This window comes from Alexandromys fortis, unplaced genomic scaffold, assembly GCF_014885135.2.
Source record: "Alexandromys fortis isolate MF-2015 unplaced genomic scaffold, M_Fortis_MF-2015_v1.1 scaffold_3, whole genome shotgun sequence".
NCBI lineage: Eukaryota > Metazoa > Chordata > Mammalia > Rodentia > Cricetidae > Alexandromys > Alexandromys fortis.
In genome coordinates, this window is record NW_026067909.1 from 8,200,711 (window position 1) to 8,217,513 (window position 16,803).

The window sequence follows — 16,803 nt, forward strand, 5'->3', positions numbered from 1 at the left end:
AGCCAGGGCTTGCTTGCTACACAGTGGCTTCCTCTGAGCTGACCCAGGAAGTCCCTAAGTCTGAAGCTTTCCTATGGTTTCTTGCTGCAATCAGGAAACAAATCCGCCCACCATCACCAAGTGGACACCACACAGACCTGCAGTGCCTGGATAGCATTTTGATAACAGGTGAGCTCTCCACAGATGTTCCTCGAGTTCTGAGCCAGTTGGTACCACATGTGTGCCAAGTAGTCTTCGCTCTCGTCCTTGAACTTCTGAATTTCCATGCTATAGTTCTGGCCAAGTTTGGCCTTCACAATTACCATATGTTTGAAAATCAAGCTGAAGAATAGGAAAGGACGGGTCAACTGAGATGACAAAGTGCTAAGCACACATGTGACATATGATACACAGAACTACTGTATACACGTAACATATGCCACACAGAACTACTGCATACATGTGACACACACAGAACTACTGCATACATGTGACATATGATATACAGAACTACTGCATACACGTGACACATGACACACAGAACTACTGCATACACGTGACACAGGACACAGAACTACTGCATACACGCGACACATGACACACAGAACTACTGCATGCACGTGGCATATGACACACAGAACTACTGTTTACACGTGGCATATGACACACAGAACTACTGAATACATGTGACACATGACACACAGAACTACTGCATACATGTAACATATGACACACAGAACTACTGCATGCACGTGACATATGACACACAGAACTACTGTACACACATGGCATATGACATACAGAACTACTATATACATGTGATAGATGACACACGGAGCTACTGCACAATGTGACATGTGACACAGAACTACTGCATGCATGTGACATATGACATACAGAACTACTGTTTACACGTGGCATATGACATACAGAACTACTGCATACATGTGACATATGACACACAGAACTACTGCATGCATGTGACACATGACACACAGAACTGCACACATGTGACACACGACATACAGAACTACTGTGTGCATGTGACATATGACACACAAAACTACTGCATGTACGTGACACACGACATACAGAACTACTGCATGCATGTGACATATGACATACAGAACTACTGTTTACACGTGGCATATGACATACAGAACTACTGCGTGCATGTGACATATGACACACAAAACTACTGCATGCACGTGACACACGACATACAGAACTACTGCATGCATGTGACATATGACATGCAGAATTACTGCTGCCCGTGTTCCTGCGGGCAGGGATGGAACCAGACAGGGACCTAGCTGAGGTTCTTCCTGGGGGAGGTGAGGTCCTTTAGTGGAAAGGGAGCACAGGGAAGCCCTGCTGAGGAGTGCAGAGAGCATCCCGAGGGGGCCAGGGTAAGAGCACTCACAGGCGGTGGGCTGTCCTCGGCAGCACTTGCACGGCCTCATCCAGCACTTTAAGGCCCATCTCCCAGTCATTCTGGTCAGCGTGGCTATGGAAGAGCAGGCTATAGAGTACTGCACGGAGGGTGAGGTCATCCTCAGACCCTGGGGAAAGGGGAGAAGAGATGGAGTCTCAAGGGGACTGGGCAGCCAGCTCCTTGCCAACTGACTTGATGCCCTCTGACCTCTTACCCCCCACCCCTATTCCCTCACAAGCCATGTCACAGTCTTCCATTCATATGCAGCTGTGTATCAGAAGGCTGGAAGCTGTCCTATAGTGCCAGTGGTAGATCAATGTGGCCCCTGCCTACAGCACCCCCACCCCATGGCTCAGGTGCTCCTCCATCTGAAGGAACCAGCTCTAAGTGCCCACTCTGGTCTCTACTTATCTCTGTCTATTGGCCTTGAGGAACTCCCTCTAACTCTCATGGGGTCTCTTGGTTGCCCAGCACATGGTCCGAGGGCCAGGGTGTCCCATGACCTCTCTCTTCTCTTCTCAGAAAGTCTGTTACTTTTCATCTCAAGTAAACAGCATGGCCATGAGGAAATGGAAGTCTGTTCTTGCCTCTGTATATTACATGTTCCCAGTAACATTCAGGGAAAGTGGAAGGCCTTGCAGGCCTTGCCACCAAATTTGTCACATGTCCCCAGGGTCAATCCCGGCACTGAACATGAAGGTGGGTGTGGGTGGCAGTGGTCAGCAGGGTGCTTCTTTTCCTCTGGGTTCTCATGCTGAGTGTTCTCGCATAGGGGTGCTGGGTAAAGGATTGAACACACCCATGCTCTTGCCACACGCTGGCTGAGAGATGGCACCGTGAGGCACAGCTCAGGTTGGTGGCTCTGCTAGCTTTCCCCAAACCCAAGGTGGGCTGGGAAAAGTGGCTAACCTCGGATAGTTGGGGACCTCACAGTTTCTTTATTATTTGAGCTTGTTCTCTGAACCTGCCAGCTGCATCGGAACGGGAGGGACACTTACATGATGCTCATTCTTTATCCTGCATAGCTCAGACTCCACGTTTCGTTCTTGGTTCCTTGTTTGGTGTATTGAAGCATACCACGGACATATCCCTGTCCACCTGGTGCTTCACCAATGAGTGTGTAAAAGACTTAGGTCAGAGACCCAGCTTGTCAGATCTCCCAGCCACCCAGCAGCAGGGACAGTGCAATGCTGTCCTTACATGGAGGCTCAGTTCTGAGCCTCAGAGTACAGGCTGCGGAAAGGGAGAGAGGCTTGGGAGAGCTGAGCCCTGAGCCAGAGCTCCGTTCTCATCAGGCTAACACTAGCAGCTGATGGGTCTTTGACTTCCCACAGCTGCCACATTGAATATGAGGATTTCCCACACTGTCACACTGGATATGAGGATTTCCCACACTGTCACACTGGATATGAGGATTTCTCACATTGTTATTCCTTAATTTTCTGTCTTTCTTATCATTGTAAATTTTTTTTGATCTGTTTGAAAGTATGCCTCTTTCTATAGAATTTCTGCTTGCCCGATGCTACTTTCCTCTGGAGTAGAAGGTGGTTTTGTTGTTGTGCGTTTGTTTGAGAGTTTCGCTGTAATTCTGGCTGGCCTAGAACTCACTATAAAGACCAGGCAGGCCTCTAACTCACAGCAATTTGCCTGCTTCTACCTCCCAAGTGTTGGGATTTAAGGTGTGTGATAACACACCTGGTCCGGAATGGGAGGGGTTTTTTTTTGTTGTTGCTTTTGTTGTTGTTGGTAGTGTTTTGTTTTGTGTGTATGAGTTTTTTGCTTGCATGTGTGTCTGTGTACCACATGTATGACTGTGCCCACGGATTCCCATCAGATGCCCTGGAGTTACAGATGGTTGTGAACCACTGTGTGAGTGCTGGAGATCAAACCCAGGTCCTCTTAAACACCAAGTGTTCTTGACAGTAGAGCTACCCCTCCTGCATCAGAATGGAAATTTTTAAAGACACGAAATTCTGACTTAATGACCGTTTCCTAGGTGATGGCAGTTTGACCTCCAGCTTCTGTCTGGCTCCATATGAACAAAGGGCCTCACCAGTTTCCGCATCCCCCTGGAGTCTGGGGCAGTCCTCCTCTCAGACTATGCTATCTGTATTGTTTTTCTTGAAATGTTTGTCAACATTCTAAACTCTGGGGGTTCCGTGCCCTATGCTTTACACAAGGCAATACTTTTGCTAATTTTAAATAAATTTTACCTGTGAAAAGACTCTAACATGTTCAAGGTAGGGTCCACTATTCTATCTCACAGTGCTGAAGAATTGCCAAATACACATAGGGCTCTTGATTTTTTGTTTTGTTTTGTTTGTTTTGAGGCAGGGTTTTTCTGTGTAGCCCTGACTCTCCTGGAACTCACTCTGTAGACCAGGCTGGCCTCAAATCCAGAGATCCACCTGCCTCTGCCTCCTAAGTGCTGGAATTAAAGGCATGTGCCACCACTGCTCAGTGACAGAGAATCGTATCATGAAAAATTCTTTTCAAAAAGTTGAAACAGTACCGAATGTAGTTCTTCTGGTCTGTGGTCAGTGTTTTTCTTTCCTTATTTTGCCAAAGACTGCATCTCCAAGTGTTTTATGGCAGAAAATATGACTAAGACGATATAAAGCTGGGCATTAGTGGCACACACCTTTAATCCTAGCACTAAGATGATATACAGCTGGGCATTAGTGGCACACACCTTTAATCCCAGCACTTGGAAGGCAGAAGTGGGCAAGTCTCTGTGAGTTTGAGGCCAGCCTGGTCCTACAGAGTGAGTTCCAGGACTACACAGAGAAACCGTGTCTTGAAAAGCCAAAAAGACAAAGAGGAGGAGGAGACTCGTGTATCAACAGAGTCAAGGGCTAGCCTGTGAAGGCTCTCCATGTTAGTAGGATGGAGGACCCTGGGCGTTCTCTCTCCAGAATAGGCTTCCATGGGATATTAAGGGAAAACATCAGGTGAGAAGCAGATAGACTCTTGGGCATAGCCATGACTTGTGCCTCATGTAAGGATACGGATGTAAAGCACAGAATGCTCAAACTTCCAGAACTCCCCGTTTCTCACTGGCGCCACAGCTACCAACCTGGAAGGAATGGGCCTTCGGGTCCTGTGCCTCCACCCTGGAAGTCAGCTGTTGGCCACTGGTGCAGAAACAGTGTTTTCTCTGTGTCCTTAAGTGAAATAAACAAATGGCACATGTTGGAGGGGACTGATGTGTCCCTCCGTCTTGTTCCTCATTAGTTTCAGTAAAAACAAGCAAAAGGCAGAAATTGCAGCAACATCTCACAACTATCAAGTCACAAAATGTTAAGCACATTCATCATTCATGTCACATGCACACAATAGAGCACATACATAACATACTGTGTGCCATATTATACACACCACACTACACATAGACCATACCATGCACATCCTATACACACCAAACCTTCCGTTCCAAACATACATAATGCCACACACTCTCAAACTGTACACAAGACACCACATTGTTCATACACCATACTACACACATTCCATACACACCATAGTACAATACTACATAACCATACACATATGATATCACACATGTACCACACCACACATACCAAACTGTAACCAACACACCACACACACATATATGAACATATGTATATGTTATACCCAACACGTACCATACTATATAAATACATCAACCACTATGCCATACACACACTCTGGCATACCACCCACACTTCATACAATACACACCACCTACCATACAACATGTATTATCCACATACAACATCACAGCACAACACACACACATATCACACATCCCCTACATTACATGTAATATACACATATACAGCACACAGACTACTTCCTCTCTGATCTAGTTGTTTTCAACCATGTGAAATAGGGGCCGTGGTGGCGCATGCCTTTAATCCCAGCGCTCGGTAGGCAGAGGCAGGCGGATCTCTGTGAGTTCGAGGTCAGCCTGGTCTGCAAGAGCTAGTTCCAGGACAGACTCCAAAAAGCTACAGAGAAACCCTGTTTAAAAAGAAAAAAGAAAAGAAAAGAAAAACTTATGGGACATAGTGGAAGCCATGCTCCAAGGCAAGCCAACAGCTGTGAATACTCCCGTGGATGCAAAGATCTCAAATCAATAACCTGCCTTTAATTCTCCAGATAACAGAAAATTATGAACCAGAGAGGGAAGAATAAACCAAACTGAGAATAGGGGAAGTCTGCTGTTTCAAAGTTGTTAAAACAAAGAGGGGATGGGAGAGAATTCTGGATCTGGGGACCGGAGGTCAGAGGCCACCACTGAGGTTGGCCAGGAACCTCTGACCTCTCTGGGACCTGGAGAATGCTGCTATTCCCAGGAGACGTTCTGAAGTAGCTGTCTGGTAGAGGTCATGCCCAATGTGGGCCGTGTCTGGTTGGGGTCGTAGCCTATGGGAGTTGTGTCTGGTGAAAGTCGTGTCCCACAGGGGCCATGTCCCCAGTCAAGCCCCAAGGCAGGCATCCTCTGTGGGAGGCAAGCCGAGGTTGTCTTTTCCTATGAGTCTGGCCAGGCCTGAGGGTAAGGCCTCCTAGGACCCTAGCCCGTGTCCCCATGGCACCTGCTTCTTGCTCTCTGTCTTGTTGATGATGCTGATGATTCGCCGGAGGGATCCTTTGGCCTTCTTCCTGTTGCCCGGTGAGGACAGAAGTGGGAGCCATGTGTTCCAGTAGTGCCGGGCGGCCATCATCACCAGGGAACTGTTGCCTGCCAGGCCCCCATACCTGAAATGACATGCCTCATTCCAAGTTACGTAGGTGGCTCGCTCAGCCACACCTTTGCCCTGTTACATCCAATCCTGAAGCTTCTGAACTGTGTAGGGAAGGAGTGGGATCGGCATAATACAGCTTTGGCACTGTACGGCAGGCACCATGAAAAGGCAAGCCTGCCATATCTCTGCCTTAGCAAATTGTATGGGTCAGGTACTGCCCACAATAGAGGACAGTGATGGGCTCTTCTGGTCTGGTCCTTGCTGTGTCTACCTGCCCCTTGCCACTAAAGCCCCTATATGCTTAGGGACCCTCCAGACAGCCTTGGTACCCACCCAGCTCACAGCTCTATTGAGTTTCTCCCAGTACTGCCCACGGATGTCCTGGTGTCTGTGAGCTCGGCTACACAACAGGATGTAGCTGAAGGCTTGCTGGTACCACCCAGTTCCCTCCCTGGGACTCAGGAATGTCCCCACAGCATCACTGTGGCACTACACCAGTTCCCCTCCCCCACACATCGCCAGCCCATCCCCAGCTGCATACTTGGCACTCTCTACGAACGTCTTGGCGGCTGCTAGGCGTAGCTGCTTCCTACCCTTCAAGTTTTCCATGATGCTGCGGCCCCAGATGCAGGACACAGTACACAACATCTCTGCGGCCAGCTTGGCATCGGTCCTGGAGAGGGCACAGAGTGATTTAGAGGAGAGGTGGGGGGTGATGCATGCTGGCCTCCACTTGCTGCAAATGCTCTCCTTTCATCCATGGCCCTGCAAGTGCATTCAAAGATGGAGATGTGTTTCCAACCCACCCTGTGCCATAGCGACGTGCCCAACTGATAGATGATGTGAGACAAGTGGTTCTGCCTTTCGGGGCCTTCCTTGCCAGTGACTGAGATGCCCACGTTTGGCCTGGGTGTCCTGGGCATTCAGTGAGGAGATGGTCTCTCGGTGCTTGCATTTACAGAGATACTACACATCAAGGCCAGTGGCAGTTCTTGGAGATGCCCACCCACAGAGAACTTTGGGGGGCATGAGAATCAGCTCTGTGGGTGCCTGACTGAGAGACCTTTACGAGAGATCTCAAACCAGAACGAATTTGCAGAGTCCAGTGAACCACAGAACCATGGGACAGACTCCTTAACTGGCTGTTAGTCATTTCTTTGGAGTGGATTTCCCATCTATCAATGAGCCAGGTAGAACCATCTGTTGGGTTCTGTCCTCAGCTAGGCTCTGCTCCTTGGACAGAAAGTCTTGTCTCGCTCTGCACTCTTTGCTCAGAGGGGCACATAGGCCTGCAGTGCCATATCAGAGCAGCACCGCAGCCCCACAGACACTTTCCTGGCTCCCAAACCAGGCGCAGCAGTGGTCTGGGCACCTGCAGAGTAGGTGTGGGGTGGGGTGGGGTGGGGTGGGGTGAAAGGTGGAGGGCATGTTTCGGCTGCTCAGCTCAGCAGCACAGATTTTATTCTGTGAGCAATATACATGTTCAGGCAACATTTCCTTTGGGTTCTGGTGCTCTACAAGAGGCACATGCTTGCTGAAGCAAACAGCCAAATATGTTCCCAGGAGGCAATGGGGAAGGTGTGTCTGACCCTAAGCCTGCAAGGACCTGTTGTACGGTGGGCATTTGTGGTCTGAAGGTAAATGGAGGCTGGGTAGTAATTACGCCCCTTCATAGGTGGTAGGCTGGTGCAAAGAAGGCTGTGACCCTAGCCTGGGGAGTGGCAGTTGGGAATTTTGACCCTTGCAGCCAGCAGGGTGCAATGACAGCAGTCACCAGGAGGGGACAACAGTGGTCTACAAAAGACCTTCAGAGGGCTTAGTGCAATCTCCAGGTTTCCTGTCGCTGTATGTAAGCGTGAATATCTTTGCTTTATTTATTACATGGATTTCCTTTATAAATTAGAGTAGCTAGGATCACTGATGGAAGAGTGTGCTAGCCTGGCCTGGTGCTGTGCCCAGTTCTCTTCCGGTGCCCAAGGAGTTGGTGGCTGTGTACGGAGGCACTAACAGCAACCCTTTTTGGAGGGATGCGCAATTGGTTGATGTCTTCTAAGGACAATGTTGGAGTAATGGAAGTGGATCTTGCACAGGGTTGAATAGGACCACCTCTGCCAGGCCTCGCCTGACCCCACAGGGTGTGACTTCTAATCTGTAGTCACCTCGTGTTCCTGGCCCCCACCCTTGTGGCCCTGTCAATCTTCCCTGAAGAGCCTGTGGTGAGTGGACTTCAGCTACTCTGCTCACCCACTTCCCCTTCCAGCTCACTGTGAGGTCTAAGGAAGAGCGAGATTAGTGTGGGTGAGATGGTTCAGTGGTAAAGGCCTTGCCCGCTAAGGCAAGGGCACTGAAAGACTTTGTATTAGCTGCTTTTCTCATGGCCGTCACCAAATTCCTGAAGAACTATTTTTTTGGGGGGGGCTTGTTTGGGTTCACAGTTGAGGGAATATAGTCCGTCATGACTTGTGGCCATACTATCTTGGGAACATATCTGTTCCACACTCTAAGAGACCAGAACTTTTGCTGGACCTCACAGCCTTAACCACTGTGTGGTCATTCAAGATTTAAGACTGCTGTGTACTCAAACCTTTTGTTGAACCTGTCTTTAAGAAACAATGTAACAATCAACCTTATTTGCCTTGGGTTTTCATAGCATCAACTTCTCCAACCTGAGCTAATGCATAGCTATGATCTTAAGTTATGGACTTGTCCATGTCCCTGCCCCAGACAATGCGTGTGTATCATTTGCTGAAAGTAGCAACTACAGAGGTTGAATGCCACTCCCTAAAATCTATGATAACGGTTGGAAGCCACCATTTGTGGATATTGGTTGATAAACACTGATTGATGTCTGTTGTCTGGGCCAGTTGGAACCAGAGACCTGATCCCTCGTAAAACTCTGTTAGCAATCGCTATAAAGCATCCTATTCCTTCCCCAGTAGGTCCAATAAAGACTGACGGAAGCGCTTTGTTAGACACACACACAGACAGAACAAATGGATGCTAGGGGTGTGTGTGGGGGCAGACACAGTCTTCAGGCAGGCACAGATTCAGACTCATGCACCAGACAGACAGAGGACAGAAGACACAGGGAGCATGAAGCAGAGAACTCAATCAGGACTCACTCTTGGTTAAATGACTCAGAGGGGAGGAGTTTTTCTTTCTTCCTTTAATGTGATACGGCAAAGGATGCCTCAGAGTTCATGGCTAGTGCGTGTAACCGGAGTGACGGCAGGAAGGCAGGAGCAGGAGGCCGTTGGCCACATGGATCGGACCCACAATTAGAAAGCAGAGAGAGGTGAGTTCTGGTCTCCACTGGCTTCCTCCTGTCCCGCTTTGTAATTCCGTCTCTGTCCCCAGCCCCTGAGATGGTGTCACCAGCATTCAAGGTGAGTCCATCTCTCCTGTTAAACCTCTGTGGGAACACCCTCAAGGACAGTCCCAGAGGTCTGCCTCATTAACGTCCTATGTGCGTCTTAATACGATCAAGTGGCAATTGAAGTAAATTAACCACTACACCTTGACCTGTTGTCAACTTGACACCCAAACACATCACTTTAAGCCATAACATCCTCTCTGTGAACTGAAGTTTTAGGGGAAAATGTGGTAAAGATTCTATAGGACTGACCAGTCAGTTAGAGCTGGAATGCTGCAGATCCAAAGTCAAGACTACCTTGGGCTAGTCTGCCTAACAGCCATTCATGTGTCATCTTGGTATTTGACTTAACATGCTCCTAACTACTGGCAAACTTTTGAAATGTATTAATATAAAGACACTGGATTCCACCAACCCAAAAAAGGAAGAATGTCTTCAGATAGCAGAGTTCCCTGCTTTTCTGTAATCTGCCTTTTTGCCGTCCCCACCAGTGTGTTGAGTAAATGCATTGATTTAGGATTTCTTTTTGTTCTGTGCCCAACAAGGTGCAACTGCTCTCAAGGAGGAACATTTCGTTCAGAGCAATCTCATCTGAAGGCCTGCTCCCTGTGGCTCAGAATAAAGCTGTCTCCGATTCCCCCTGTGTTTGCACATCACTGGTCCCCCAGTCTCTCGGCCCTCTCATAATGGAAAATGAAGCAATTCTAACTTCCAAAGCCCTCAGAGTTTTAACCTGTTCAGTCTCTTCTGAGACTCTGGCCATCTCTCACTTATGAGTACCTATAAAATACAATCTAAAAGTTACAAACTTCTAATATACAGTGATACAGAACAAACATTCCCAAAGAAACACAAAGCCAAAGAAAGACAGACTCAGCAGGGTTGGAACCGAACCCTGCAGCTCCCGCTCAGCATCTGGAATTACCACTATATAATGGAATCCTATGGGTTCAGCAGCACCAAGGAGCCCACACCTCCAATTCTATAACCTGCGATACAGGTAGCCTCTCTCTCAGGATAGCTCCGCTCACGACCACAGTGTTCCTTTGTTGGCTCCTGTGGTCCCGGCATCTCCAACATCCTGGGTTCCCTACTGCAACTTAAGTAACACCTTCACGTTTCATAGGGTGGCTTCTCAGCATCTCCCTTCTGGAAACTAGACTCTGCCACATATTGTCTGGCCCTAACAACTTCTCAGAACTTGGGTATAAGCCTCTGTTAATCTCTCACTCTTGAATTTTGCCTGCTTACAAAACCAGCATCATGTGGACATTGCCAAGTTCTGATGTTAGCCTGAGATGTAGTTAGGTCCCCTTCTCCCAGAGCTGTGGTGGTCTCTGTACCCTGGCTCGATCTGGGAAAAGACGTCCCTAGACAGCTACTTGAGAGCAGAAAACACTTTGTGTGTCATTTTTCTTTTTTTCTTTCTTTCAAATGACTTTGCCTTTCCAGAGGCACCTTTCCTGTGCTCTCAGGGCAGAACTTTAGGTTCCTCTCCAATGGCATTAAGACCACATCTGCTTTGCTCAGGCACAAGTTTGGAACCTGCACCTCTCCTTTCCTCACAAGACTGCACACTTTTCTTACCTTGTTGCTCCTTACCACTGTAGATCTGACTAAGAACAGTGACCAGCAACCATGTCACAGCCTGGTCATTGTGCTATCATGGATTTTCCATTACTTTTGAATTCAGCCTTACTAAAATAATCAGGACACGGGGAGAAAGCAGCCAGTTTTTCTGTTGGAATAGGACAGGAGTGTGACCCAGTCCCCAACAAAGCTCTTCTTCCTCTTGAAAACCTCACGAGCTGGGGCTCCCCTGCCGATTCCTCTAGCATTCTATCCTTCTACACTCTGATCAAAATGGTCCACTGAGTTTTGCTTATAGGGTGTCTAGGAATTCTCCGTCCTACGAACTCTTCCACATTCCTTCTACAAACCAGTTCTAAAGGCCTATGAACCACGTGAGCAGGTTGGTCAAAGGAACAGCACCCTACTCCTCGGTACCAGTGCTATGTCCTTGCCCCTGTGTGTCCAGGGGGTCTAGACAAGTGGATGCTTCTGTTACAGACATTGCAGGGCATGGGGCTCTGCTGACTCTCAGACTCTCGGCAGTTGTATGAACATAGCCTTGGAGCTGTCACTGTGAGCAAGACATGTGCTTGGCCTTGTCCTCATAGGGGTCCAACCAACTAAGAGGCACATGTTACATGCCCACTAAATCCTGCCAACACACCAGGAGCACATCAGCGGCTCAGAAAGCAAGGCTGGTAGACATGGTGCAAGACCAGAAACATGGGCATGGGGAAGAACTCTGTGGATTTAGTGACTGTTGACCAAACTGGCCACTGGGCAAAGGAAGCACCTTTATAGTCCTGGGCCACAACTCTATCTTTCAGGATACTTGGACGTGGGAAAGAAGCCAAAAAGAAGAGCCTGGAAGAAAACCATCTTGGCTACATGGGCATTTGTCACAACACTGCCTTTTACAACAGCCCCAGATTCAGGGAGAAGGAAAGACTGATATTTCTGATTATGGATCAACACCGTGGAACATTGTCGAAACCATGAAGGAAGACAGACGTGTTCCAGTGCTTCACGGCTGCTGTAGGTAGAATGAGAAGTCCCTCACCGGCTCATGTGTGTGAACATTGGTTCCTAGCTGGAGGCACTGTTGTGGGAGGTTGTGGGACCTATAAGGGGTGGCACTTCCACGCTAAAGGAAGCCAGTCATTGAAGACAGGTCATGAGGTTTGTGTGGCCTGGCCTTACTCCCTATCTGCTCCCGGTTTCCTCTTCTGCCAAACAAAACATGTGGTGCGGGATCCCAGCTGCAAGCTTCGGCTGCCTTCCAGCATCCTGCCACCATGCCTTCCAGCATCCTGCCGCCATGCCTTCCTCCATAATGAACTGGACCTTGGAACCATGAGCCAAGGCAAACCTTGCCTCCCTTGCATTGCTTCTCATCAGTTCACAGCAGTGAGAAAAGCAACGAATACACCTGGTGACTGGCATTCTCCAGCAGTTACCATGGAGACCTGACAGAGAAGCTGTCTCCCATTTAACAAACCAGAGGCATTGTCCAGTGGCATTGATACACTTCAGCATCATGCATCTTGCTTCTCCCAAAATCCCTCGGACAAAGCTGCCTGCATCAGGATGGAACCGTGGTTGATCTGAGAACCACATGTGTTCCCTAAAGTCACATGCTGATATCTGATTTCCCGGGGGACGGCATTAGTAGAAGGGCTGATGGGAGATGAAGGTGGTAGAGTGCGGGGTTGGCGCCTCGGGATGGAGTCCTGCCCCATAACGGAGAATAACAGTGCTTTTTCCCTCTTCACCACATGAAGTGGCCAACTTTGGACTAGGCAGCAACAGTCACTAGATACCAACTATCATGCCCTGAACTTGAACATCCAGCTTCTATGCCATGAACAATAAATCCCCATTTCTTAAGGCCTCCCCAGCTGTGGTACTTTAACACAGAAGCCTTATCTAAGAGAACCATAAGCTCTTATCTATCTGTCACACACAGAGAGCTATTGCACAGACCTCCTAACTGAGGCCTATGTGTCTTTTGAGTCCCCATTAACACCCCACACAGCTTCGCGGGCCCTGTTTTCTGTGCTGTCCTGTGGCACACACAGAGGAAGCGGCATGGCAATCAGATTCCTGCCAGGTGTCCCTTGCTCAGCAGGGCTGCACCTCTGGCCCCTGCTCTGTGGCATGGGACATAGTCCACACTCTGCTTATGTTCCTGCATGCCTTAGGACGCCATTGCGGAGGTCACTTACGCATTAAATGACCTCAGGTGCTTGAGGCCCATCTGGGTGGCATTGTGAGAACATGCCATGGTGATCTCATGGTCGTGGGCCACGTAGGCGAAGTGGGTGAGGCGCGTCAGGGTCTGCAGCTCCACGAGGGGCTCTGACCAGTTGCACTCAGAAGCCATTTTCACCACCTTCCCAGCACGTGAGGGGAGAAGGACATTGGATTAGCAACAGCGACTCTCTAGGAGTCTGTGGCCCTCAACAACCACCCTGCTGCCAGCCTGCTGAGCTTCATCCACCCTGCGATGTCTGCACACGGCTTCGCACGCATGCGTTCAAGGATTACTAAGCATATGCAGTCCTAGATAGGCTACCGATCGGTGAAGCCTAACTGATCTCAGTTGCTCTGTCCTCATGACTTTCCCACCACAGAAGGCATGCCTGTCCTCTTATATGTCTCTGCCTGGGCTGAGATCGTGGGATGAAGAAGGACACAGAAAGGCCACCCAGAGAAGCATCTTCCTCCCATGGGTATAAAGGACTGTCCCATACAAAGGCCAGATATGTATGCCTCGAGAGATGGCAGCTGTCAGGAAGCAGAGGGAGATGTGCGTTTGAGTTCTGACTACCTCAGGCAGGACCTTAGGCCTCAGTTTCCTCGTCTTTCCTGGATGGGGGTTGTTGACTTACCTCTTGGGAAACCCGGGGAAACCCACCTGAGCTAGCGGGGGAACCGTGAAGTCCATGAGACCCAGTCCATTGCACGAATACATCTCAAGGGCAACAAGGACTCTGGTTATGGAGTTGATATCCTCATTGGTACCCTGGAGGGATGGAAGGGATAGAGTGTCTCGCTGCCCAGGAAACAGGGAGGAAAAGCTGTGGATATCCGAGCCATTTTTTGAGATAACCCCGTGGTGCATTAGCCGCAAGGGACAGTCAGACCACAGTATTCGGAAAGTTGATATCTGAGGCTATTCTGGTAGGAATCAACCTCTACGCTGTCTTCTCAGGCAATAAGGCATGAAATCTGCATATTCATGAGCCTTGAAGACAGTGTTGTCTGTCTCCCTTTCCAGAGGGAGAAGGCTGCTGAGCCCTGGTAAGAAGTTGCTGGTCTGGGAATATCCCACGAACCGCTTCTGTCTGACCCAGGATAAATGTCCCTCCTGAGCTCTCCCCTGCTCCCTCCTGACCGCTCCTCCCCGTGGTTTACTTGCTGCTGTGTCGGGGTCATGGCGAGGGTTCGCGAATTCAAACTATTGCCTGCTCCTTCCCAGACCCCGCTCCCACAGGTTTAGTGTTGGGGGGTGAGCTGGTGCCATATCAAAGCGATGACTGAGTAGCAGTGAGAGCAGGCAGCACCCCCAGAGGCCCAGCACTCAGACCTGGTGAAGACTTTTTGCCTTGGCTCTCAAGAGCGGCAATTTTGGTGACAGCAGAGAATAACCTCAGACCTTACTAGGCGGAAACACCCCCTTTCCAGCAACTGTGGCCACGCTGAATAAGGAGAACGCTGGGGAAAGGCAGTCTGTGGGTCCTAAGCCCCCAGGGTGTCCTGGGCAACCACCTGCTCATCAGTGCCCAGTCGCTGCCCAATCTGCTGCTGCAGTAGCTGCTTGGCCTTCACCCAGGTCGAGATGAGATGCTGCCGCACGCTGGTGGGGACGATGTCATCCGGCACATTCCCATTAGTGAGGTGCAGCGCAAACTCACAGACCTAAAACAAGCGTCTTCATCACGAGGCAAATCTAAGAGGGGTCCTTAAGCCATCTTCCCTCTGGCTGTCCCCATGGCTCTCTGTACCCAGGCATCAAGTTCACCTTTGGCCCTCCCCAGGGCCCTCCCCAGGGCTCACCCCAGGGTCCTTCCCAGGGCTTACCCCAAGGCCCTCCCCAGAGCCCACCCCAGGGCCCACTCGAGGGCCTACCCCAGGGCCCACTCGAGGGCCCACTCCATGGCCCATTCCTGGGCTGCAGGATGGAGTACCTCCAAAGCTGCTCTGATCTCAGAGGAGGCAGAAAACTCCGCTGGAACATGAACCAAGTTAGGGCGCACATTCTTTTTCGACTTTTCAGATGTCTGGGTGGGAATCCAGCTGATGATCAGGCCTCGAGCAAGGGCATCACACAGCGAGACCAGCATGACTAAATCCCTGGAGGGTGTAACATGAGAGCTATGCCGCCAGCAAGAGCAGGACAAGGCTCAGCCCCAGGCAGAACCTCACAGCACCACGCCCACTCCTTCTGCCTCCCTGTCAAGAGGAGAGGATAGTTGTGGTTTAACACAGACCACGGGTGACTGCTGCTGAGTGCTGGGTTGCTTCCCTCCCTTTCTTCCTTTCTCCCTCCCTCTTTCCCTCCCTCCCTCCATCCATCCCTCCCTCCTTTCCTCTTTTCTTCCCTCCCTCCCTCCCCCTTTTTTTTTCTTCTTGACAGATTGTCACTATGCTGCCCTGGCTGCCCCGGAACCCACTTTGTAGACCAGGCTGGCCTCAAACCCAACCTAAGATGATGCATTCAGGCTTCTAGTTTATTTTGGGGAAACATTAATCTAAGTTCTCATTCGTCTGGAAAAGAAACACACTGTCATGAGATCTCACCCTCTCCCCACCTCCAGCCCAAGGTGGGGTGACCGCTGAGCTACTTCACAGAGTACCTGGGCCCTCAGCTGAACTCTTTGCAAAGGCTTGGAGCAGAGCCTTCAGAGGGCAGTGTTGGAGCAGAGCCAGCAGGGGGCAGTGAGGCAGCTGTGAATACCCTGGGTCATGGTGACCAGGTCATCCCAGTGCAGGCTGAGCACCTCCTCCATGCAAAGACCTTACCCGTGCCTCGCAGTCTCTCAACTCATTGCCCCCACAATGGCCATGCCTGACCCCACAGCTGTGACTCCCAAATATAAACAGATGTGGTGGCAACACCCACCCTTTGTAGCCAGTGGCCTTGAGGGTGTTCAGGAGGTGACACAGGGAATCCACCAGCTCCTTCTGCCTCCCAGCCACGATGAGGTGACGATTGTGGTTCAAAACATAGATCACGGCATTCTGCACGATCCAGGCTTCCCCTAGCTCCTGCCCGATCTCTGCAGCCCGCAGCCAGTTGTTCATGGCATACTGCGACAGGCTTTCTATCCAGGTTCTGCAACAGCACACCGTGTAGCGGTCAGCTCAATATCCGGCCTCTACCTTCCCCATGCCACACACCACTGAGGACGTGAGCCTGGGCTCTCTGCGTCATCCCCACCTAGGTCTGGAGGGTGTTTCAGACTGTCTGTCGAGGCCAGGGATCCAGGCTCTAGAGAGACTGTCTTGGTGCTGCTCCCCTCATGCAACTGCCCCCAAATGTCCCTGATTACACCTAGTCCTAGCTAGACTTTGCCGTATCCTCTGGACATGCCAGTCTGTCCTTCCTTACTACCCAGATACTGGCAAGCTACCTCTCACCCATCATGCTATGAGTCTTACAGGCCCTGCTAAGAGCTCTCTGATTTGAGGAGGGGTGCTGGCCTAAGACC

General features: G+C 50.0%; 1 protein-coding gene across 14 annotated transcripts in view; it reads right to left on the reverse strand.

Annotated features, from left to right (window-relative positions):
* Cfap46 (cilia and flagella associated protein 46) overlaps positions 1-16,803 on the reverse strand; it is a 96,522-nt gene that overhangs the window by 46,011 nt on the left and 33,708 nt on the right. For all 14 annotated transcript variants that reach the window (XR_007590853.1, XR_007590854.1, XR_007590855.1 and 11 more), the window contains 10 exons: positions 16,215-16,427; positions 15,280-15,445; positions 14,861-15,010; positions 14,007-14,114; positions 13,315-13,481; positions 6,686-6,817; positions 5,995-6,157; positions 4,491-4,578; positions 1,403-1,541; positions 138-321 (listed from right to left, as the gene is read on the reverse strand). Coding sequence is in view for 4 of the 14 variants with exons in the window: in XM_050137429.1 (XP_049993386.1) it covers positions 138-321; positions 1,403-1,541; positions 4,491-4,578; positions 5,995-6,157; positions 6,686-6,817; positions 13,315-13,481; positions 14,007-14,114; positions 14,861-15,010; positions 15,280-15,445; positions 16,215-16,427 (1,510 nt within the window). In the remaining 10 variants the exon portion in view is untranslated. The remainder of the gene's footprint in view (positions 1-137; positions 322-1,402; positions 1,542-4,490; positions 4,579-5,994; positions 6,158-6,685; positions 6,818-13,314; positions 13,482-14,006; positions 14,115-14,860; positions 15,011-15,279; positions 15,446-16,214; positions 16,428-16,803) is intronic.